Genomic DNA, 8,822 nt, shown 5'->3' with positions numbered 1-8,822 from the left:
AATCAGTTAACAGGAGTTTCGGGCCGATTTCGTGCAGTAGCTTAGGAGAAAAAAATACAAAATATTTGCGAACAAAAAATGTGATTTCTGTATTGAAATGAAATAAGAAAAAAATCTATTGCAGGCTTATAGGCGCTTTTTAATTACAGTGTCTTACATATTTAAAAATTATTAAATGTTTTATAAAAATTAGTTCAGATTATATTATAAGTGCGATATTCGGATTCAGCGGGTGTCAAAATCAGTTAACAGGGGATTTGGGCCGATTCCATGTAGTAGTTTAGGAGATAAATGCAAAAAACACAAATTTTGCAAAAGTACAAAAAAAAATGGCGAACAAAAAATAAGATTTCTGTGAAATTAGATAAAAACTATTGCAGATTTTCAGGCGCTTTTTAATTACAGTGGTTATATTAATAAAAGAAGTTGTATATTTAGTAAATTAAAACACTTTTATGTTAATTTTTTTGAAATTTTATGTTATTTTTATTTAATTGTTTATTTTTTACATTAAAATCTGTTGTTTTTTGTTTAGTATTTTAAATTTTATTTTTAAAAATAGTTTTTTTAATTGTTTTTTTTTTGTCATTCTCATTTCATAAAGACTATAATAATATAGAACTTTTAATAGTTAAAAATTCTGTATTTTTAGAATAACTAGAGTTTTTAGTTTTATTTACTGTTTAATTATTTTTTTGTTTTATAAAGAAATTTATAAATGTTTAATTGTATTTATTTAGTTTAATAATTTAATATAATAATGTTGAAAAACATTTTTAGTTAATTAAATATAAACATATTAAATATTTGGTTTATTTATAAGGTAAATAAAAAGAATAAAACAACACAAAATTAAACAAGTATTAAAAACATGTATAAACATCGAAGTTAAAGAAGTAAAATGAATGTTAAAAGAGCAAAATGCAAGGTGTGTAATGTAAATAAATTAAATAAAAATATATTAATTTAAAGGTTTAGCTTGAAAATTTTTGTTTGGTGAACAGTAGTACATAGTTAATTCAATTTTAAACCCAGGAAGTATTAATTAAATTTCTTTTTTATTTACCAATTTATTTGAGTTTTTAGCAACATGAGAGAAATTATAGTTAATTTTGTATGTTTGTTTGTTTATCACTTTGTTGTGTTTTTAGGAGTTTTTATTTAGTTTTTTTTTTGTTTTTTTTAATAAAATTAAATCAAAATTTTGTTTATGTGTTAAATTTGATTTAACACATAACGTTTTAAACTTAAAATATATAATAAATGAGATTATATATTTAAATTATAGGTAATAAAGAGATTTTGTCCTTGCCATACAAATTAAAGCAAAAAGATTAAAGGTTTTAAATTCTCGACAATTTGAAGAAACTTTTTTTTTATTAAAATCATTTAGAACTTTGTTTAAATCTCTATATAATACTTTCAATATTTTCCTCTTAATTTTACAACTTGAAAATTTAATCTCTTTGCTTTCCTTTTTATAGCAATTCGAAATCACTCTTTAATAATTAATTAATTTTAGTATGAAAAAGAAAAAAACAATTAATTATCCTTGTGTGTAAATGTTTCATTAACTTAAATATTAAATAATAGTTATATAAAAAAAACATTAACAAAATTTTTCTTTAAATAAAAACCATAAAACGAAACAAAAAATTATGTATTCATCGTATTTATATGCCTAAAATTAATTAAAATTATGGTACTTATAAAAAATTATAGTATATTATTATCAAAAAAAGAAAAAGAAACTTTCATTAAATACAAATTAAAAGGGAGAACTTAATACAAAACAAATTTATTTATGAAAGTTTCAAATACGAAGGCGGCGAACATTTTTTGCGTAAAAATTTAATAATGTACAAGGGGAAACAGGATACCAGGGTAATAAGGGAAACTTTGCCCAGGAAATCAGTGGATGAAATAAATTCCCAATCTGTAAAGGAAATAAAGAGAAAAAAATATTAAAATTAAAAGGTTTAAAGATTTCTAATCACAAACTTACCAAAATACTCATGTAAAACGAATAAAGAAATGAGATATAAAGCTAAACTGAATAATTCGGCTAGCACCATTAGTCTGAAAAGATAAAAAAGAAGAAAAATTAAGATGAATTAAAACAAGTAAAAGTTATCTATATTCGGATGTGCCGAATCTTATGGAAGATAAACATTGAAAACTATTTTTTGTTAAACAAATTTATGAAAAACATTTTTGGTGAAAAAATTTTTTTTGCCGAATAAAAATTTTTAGTAAAAAATTAATTTTTTGGTGAAAAAAATTTTGTTGAAAAATAATTTTTTTGTTAAATAAAAATAATTTTTTTGTGAAGAAATAATTTTGGTGAAAATAAATTTTTAATATTTTTTGGGTGAATAAAATTTTTGGTGAAAAAATTTTTTTTGGTGAATAAAATTTTTTAGTGAAAAACTAATTTTTGATGAAAAAAATTTTTTGGTGCAAAATATTTTTTTTGAATAACAATTCTTGGTTGAAAAATCCCTCTTACCTGTGCCATGTTCTCACTGTCAATGCCACCATTATCAATTCGGTCATAATTAACGCCGTAAAACTGATCGCCACTATATGTATAAACTCATCCTCAAATAATATTAAAGCTCCATACATTATCACCCCACCCTGATAGATACTGATTAACACCCATATAAAGAAAGTTTTATAGGATAAACTGCGACCTTTCGACAAATCCTTATACAATTCGGGATACGTAACAGCCGTTGACGAGTCAATATCTTGATCCAAAACCAATGAGAATACCGGAAACATGGTGTAGAGCGTTGAGTAGCCAACCATAAGGAAGCCTTGATATAAAGCCACCGAACTTAAATAGAAAACAGCCGAGAATACCGCCTGCAAAGTGGTAATAATCAGACCACGATGTATAACAAATTGTGAGAGGGCGGCCGAACGTTTGTATGAGCGACGACCATGTACCAGCAACAATTTGGCAATGTGTGAGAATTGCGGTATGCTGAAATCACCGGCCAACGAGGCCTGCCGGCCCTCACGACCCTCTATGCCCACACCGGCATCGGCCTGCTGGATCATACTGACATCATTGCCACCATCACCGATGGCGCATGTACGCTTGCCCGTGTGTTTCTGTATGAGTTGCACCACCAGTGCCTTCTGGGTGGGACTGCAACGACAGCATACCACGGCCGGACAAGCGGTGGCCAGTTCTAAGAACTCGATGCGATAATATTGTAGACACACTTCCAAAGATTCGCCGGAAATGACTAAGGCATGTCCTTGTTTGCGCCGGAATTGATTTAGTTCCAAATGTGCATCAGTGCGGGTTTTAACTGGTCTGAGAACGTGTAGGCCCTGATTACGGCCAATCAGCTGGGAAGATTTGGCAATACAGCAAGCGGTCTCCAATTTATCACCGGTTAACATCCAAACGCGGACACCAGCATTGCGTAGTAGTTCGAGCGTGGGTCTGACGCCTTCTTGTAAACGATCTTCAACGCCTAGAAGGGAAAAATTAAAAATTATATAGATAATTTGAAATTTCCTAGAGAAACTTCACAATAACTTAAAATTTTTTACAGAAAATTGATGAAAACTTTAAAATTTCTTAACAAAGTTATCGATAACTTTAAATTTTCTATGAAAAGTTGTCGATAACTTACAATTTTAAATAGAAAATCATCGATAACTTTTAATTTTCTATACAAAATTCTCAATTTTCTGTAGAAAATTTTCGATTACCTTATTTTTCTATAAAAATTTATAATTTTAATTAAATTTGCTGTAGAAAGTTATAGATAACTTAAAATTTTTAATAGAAAAATATCGATACCTTTAGATTTTCTATAAAAAGTTTTCGATAACTTTGTTTCCTATAGAAAGTTATCGATAACTTTAATTTTCTATAGAAAGTTATCGATAACATTAATTTTCTATAGAAAGTTATCGATAACTTTTTATTTTTTATAGAAAGTTATCGATAACTTTTAATTTTCTATAGTAAGTTATCGATAACTTTTAATTTCCTATAGAAAGTTATCGATAACTTTCATTTTCTATAAAAAGTTATCGATAACTTTTAATTTTTTATAGAAAGTTATCGATAACTTTTAATTTTCTATAGTAAGTTATCGATAACTTTTAATTTCCTATAGAAAGTTATCGATAACTTTCATTTTCTATAAAAAGTTATCGACATTTAAGTTTTCATAAAAAGTTATCGATAACTTTAAATTTTCTATAAACGATAACTTCTATTTTCTATAGAAAATTATCGTTAACTTAATTTTTTTAGAAGTTAATCGATAAATTTTGATTTATTATAGAAAGCAATCGATAACATTTAATTTTCTATATAATGTTATCGATAGCTTTCCACTTTCAAAATAATGTTATCGATAACTAATAATTTTCTATAGAAAGTTATAGATAACTAATAATTTTCTATAGAAAGTTATCGATAACTAATAATTTTCTATAGAAAGTTATCGATAACTAATAATTTTCTATAGAAAGTTATCGACAACTAATAATTTTATATAGAAAGTTATCGATAACTAATAATTTTCTATAGAAAGTTATCGATAACTAATAATTTTCTATAGAAAGTTATCGATAACTAATAATTTTCTATAGAAAGTTATCGATAACTAATAATTTTCTATAGAAAGTTTTCGATAACTAATAATTTTCTATAGAAAGTTATCGCTAACTAACAATTTTCTATAGAAAGTTATCGATAACTAACAACTTTCTATAGAAAGTTATCGATAACGAACAATTTTCTATAGAAAGTTATCGATAACGAACAATTTTTTATAGAAAGTTATCGATAACGAACAATTTTCTATAGAAAGTTATCGATAACGAACAATTTTCTATAGAAAGTTATCGATAACTAACAATTTTCTATAGAAAGTTATCGATAACTAACAATTTTCTATAGAAAGTTATCGATAACTAACAATTTTCTATAGAAAGTTATCGATAACTAACAATTTTCTATAGAAAGTTATCGATAACTAACAATTTTCTATAGAAAGTTATCGATAACTAACAATTTTCTATAGAAAGTTATCGATAACTAACAATTTTCTATTGAAAGTTATCGATAACTTATAATTTTGTAAAAAACATATCATTAACATAATATTCTGTAGAAAGTTATCGATAACATCTTTTCTATAGAAAATATCGATAATTTTTAATTTTCTTTAGAAACTTAAGATTTAATTTTCTATAGAAAGTTAAGATTTAATTTTCTATAGAAAGTTATCAATAACTTTTAATTTTTTACAGAAAAAAATTTAGATAAAAATTATTTGGAATTTAAATGAAAAATTTTACCGTGAAATCAAAATTCTTTACGTTATGAATTTGTAGCAAAACTTTTTCTTACCTGTTAAACACAACAATTCCATTTCCCTTTCCAACGACTCTATGGCGGCGGCTACTTTAGCTGGCCTATCCGAGTGTGAAGCATTGGCCGCTGAGTATCTGGTTTCAAAATCATTATATTGCTCTTCTGTCAAAACTTTTTTGGCCACCACCAAAGTTCTTAAACCCTCGCGCGCCATATTGCCCGATTCCTCTGTCAACCAATCATTATATTGCACTATAGTCGTCATTACCACATCGGCACCCTTTAGATAGAAAACAATTTCTCCTGTCTGAGAATCCTTGACAATAATGCCCATACGTTTGCTTTCACTGGTGAAGGGGAACAGTTTGAGAATTTGAAAGTGCAGCAAATTATCATCGTTTTGATGAGCCTTCAGCTGCAAAGTCATGGAGCTAATGTCACGCGCTATTAGAGTCAAACCCACTTGTTCCGTCCACTTGACCAAAGCTATTTCATCGGGTGAAGAGGCCTGGTATTGATGTTCACTTGCAGAGGCCACATCCATATTTATCACAGATTTTGTGGGTGAATTCGAGCCACCAGCCGAAGAGGTGAAAGTTGAGGAGGTCGATACCGAACGATTGTCATCTTCATCGGTGACGGGAGTGACATTGTGACATAAGGCTAGAGCCTTTACAGCCTCCCACTCACGCCAACCCTCCGGCCTACGCATGCGATTGTTATAAAGACTGGTTTTCGAAGTGGTATCTGTGGCATTGGCTTTTCTTAATATAGTGGGCGCTAAAGAGCTTATAATTTCCGCCACATGGTGAAAGGTATCATTGTCATGGGACACTATACCCAGATGAACCTTTTTGAATACCATTTCATTTTGCGTTAGAGTTCCAGTTTTATCTGTTAAAACATAAGATATTCTGCCCAATTCCTCTGGTATGGTGGTGGAGCGCACCACAGTTCCCTGTATCTCAGGATCATTTTGCATTTGCCAGGAATAAAATGCCTTACCCATATCCAAATTTACTCTTAAACTGATGGGTATAATATAAGAAAACAACAAGACAAAACGGAACATATAACGATACCAGGGGCCACTGAAACCCTTTAGCATCATCATCACCAAAGATAAACCCAACACAGCACAGAATAGAACCTAGAAATTGAGTAAATTAAATTAAAATTCCATTTTTTAAAAACTTACTTTAGTTAAACCATTAATTTCCATATCCAAAAGACCCACTTTGGATCTAGGCTGGGAATTATTCATAACACTGCGTGTTTCACAGCCAGTGTAGATGACAACACCAGTGGCAGTACCAGCAGCCACTACTGTATTGGCCCACAAAGTATTCTCCACATTTAAACCAGTCTCCTCGCTGCCATCGGTCATGGAAAAAGTGCCTATGAAAGAGTGTATATCATTTTGAGGCTTTTCTATGTAAACACTGGCATCTATGTTAAATAAATCGGAATCTTTGTTCAATTTTTGGGTAGAGGGTACAGCTAAACGCAATTTCCAATCAGTTTCACCTAGATAATAATGAGATTAAAAAATATTATAGCCAAAATATTAAATTTGAAGGCGAATTATAAACATACCATCCAATTGATCGGTACGCACAAACACTGAACCACTCTTATCACTGGTTCTTATTAAAACCAAATCGGCCGGCACTCTCTCATTCTTCTCCACTATTATAATATCACCCACTTTGATTTTGGAAGAGGGCACCATTTCATAACCTCTCGACTCGGACACAATCAGACGTTTGTATTTTTGTGAATTCACCTCACGATCCCTTTGATGACGACGATAATCATCGATGGCCTCACGACATATTGTGACTGTTAGGACAAAGCCCAGCGGACCCCAATAGGTGTAGGGGTAGCCGATACGTATGTCGGGTATAAACTGTGACAGAGCCATCAATAGAAAATATAAATTCAAAAAGAATCTAAACTGTTCGAAGAGTACCAAAGGCAGGAACGTTATGAAATTGTACTTTTGATTGCGTATCTCGTTCGGTGGGAATTTTTCGTTTGTGGCACGTCCCAGGTGAACGGTGCGAGCGCGTAGTTCACGGGCTGAAAACCATTTTCGCCAGCAACTGAAAAGAATGGAAAAATGAGGATTATTTTAATAAATAGATTTTAAAGATCATAATCAAAAGGTATTTTTAAATGTTTATATAGCAAACTAATCACTTCAAACAAATGAATTTAAATTATTTTTTTTTTTACAAAATCAAACTTTTTAGTAAATTCTTTCTTATCCTCTTAAGTTATTATGTGATTTATTTATAGTTTTATTAATGTTTTTTATTATTGCATATGATAACCTTATACCCCAGTTTCTTTGTTTATTATTATTGCTTATTTATTTACTATTATTGCTTTAGTTTTCTTCCATTTTTGGATGCCACCCAACTTTAAACATATGGCTGTTTTCCTACAAAAACAAAATATAAAGAAAACAATATTTTCTTACATCATGTGACCCTGAATATTGTCAACCTTTGAATGAAATTAATATTTATTTGCATAAAAATGCAAAAACAAAAACCTTGAAAATCCTTAAAAGTGTCAGTTTGAAGGAGGTGGTAAATGGAGAGAGAAGGATGTAAAATGCAACAATTTTATAAATAGAGAAAAAGTGATGGCGTTGTAAAGGAATAATAAAATGCTTGTTAAAGTTTCCATGAAGCTGTAACAAACAGATGCAATTGTCAGAATAATTAAGAAATATATTGATAAATTTGAATTTTCTATTGAAAATTATCAGTAAAGATTTTCTATCGATATAACGATTTCATATAAGAAATTTCTTTAATCATTTGGTTCGATTATAAAAAAAATAAATAAATTAAATTATACTTTTAACAGAAATATCTTCAGAAAGTTATTGAAAAAGTAAAATTTTCTATAGAAAGTCATCGATTACTATATTTGTTGAATGTTATCGATAACTTTAAATTTTATACAAAAAGTTATCGATAACTTTCCTAATAAAATTTTCGATAACTTTCAACTTTCCATAGAAAATTATCGATAACTTAAAAGTTATCGATAATTTCAAGTTTTCTAAAGAATGTTATTGATAACTTTTTTGTAATGAAAGTTATCGATAACTTTGTTTTATATGGAAAATTAACGAATTAATTTATTTATCTAAAGAAATTTTCTGTAGAAAGTTATCTGAATCTTAAAGTTTCTATAGAATGTTATCGAAAGCTTTCAATTTTCTATTTAAATCTTAACGATAACAATCAATATTCTATAGAAAGATATCGAAAATTTGCAATTTGTATATAATGGTATCGAAAACTTTAAATTTTACATAGAATATTATCCCTATATATAATTTAATTCTCAATAACTTTAAATTTTCAATAAAAAGTTATCGATATATTTAAAATTTCTTAAGAAAATTATCGATAACTTTCAATCTTTTATAGAAAATTTTCGAAAA

At 28.6% G+C, this 8,822-nt stretch overlaps 1 protein-coding gene across 2 annotated transcripts in view; it reads right to left on the bottom strand.

The window, feature by feature from the left end:
• Nucleotides 1–451: 451 nt before the first annotated feature.
• The window catches only part of LOC135952091 (probable phospholipid-transporting ATPase IIB), a 44,217-nt gene continuing 35,846 nt past the window's right edge, over nucleotides 452–8,822 (bottom strand). For both annotated transcript variants that reach the window (XM_065501887.1, XM_065501888.1), the window contains exons 2-7: nucleotides 6,953–7,461; nucleotides 6,555–6,883; nucleotides 5,393–6,506; nucleotides 2,510–3,494; nucleotides 2,006–2,079; nucleotides 452–1,936 (exon numbers count right to left, since the gene is read on the bottom strand). In XM_065501887.1, coding sequence (XP_065357959.1) covers nucleotides 1,803–1,936; nucleotides 2,006–2,079; nucleotides 2,510–3,494; nucleotides 5,393–6,506; nucleotides 6,555–6,883; nucleotides 6,953–7,461 — 3,145 coding nt within the window. In that variant the 3' untranslated portion in view covers nucleotides 452–1,802. The remainder of the gene's footprint in view (nucleotides 1,937–2,005; nucleotides 2,080–2,509; nucleotides 3,495–5,392; nucleotides 6,507–6,554; nucleotides 6,884–6,952; nucleotides 7,462–8,822) is intronic.

The sequence above is a fragment of the Calliphora vicina genome, chromosome 2, assembly GCF_958450345.1.
Source record: "Calliphora vicina chromosome 2, idCalVici1.1, whole genome shotgun sequence".
NCBI classification, from domain to species: Eukaryota; Metazoa; Arthropoda; class Insecta; order Diptera; family Calliphoridae; genus Calliphora; species Calliphora vicina.
The sequence above is the reverse complement of the archived record's forward strand: the minus strand, read 5'-3'. Positions and strand labels throughout refer to the sequence as shown.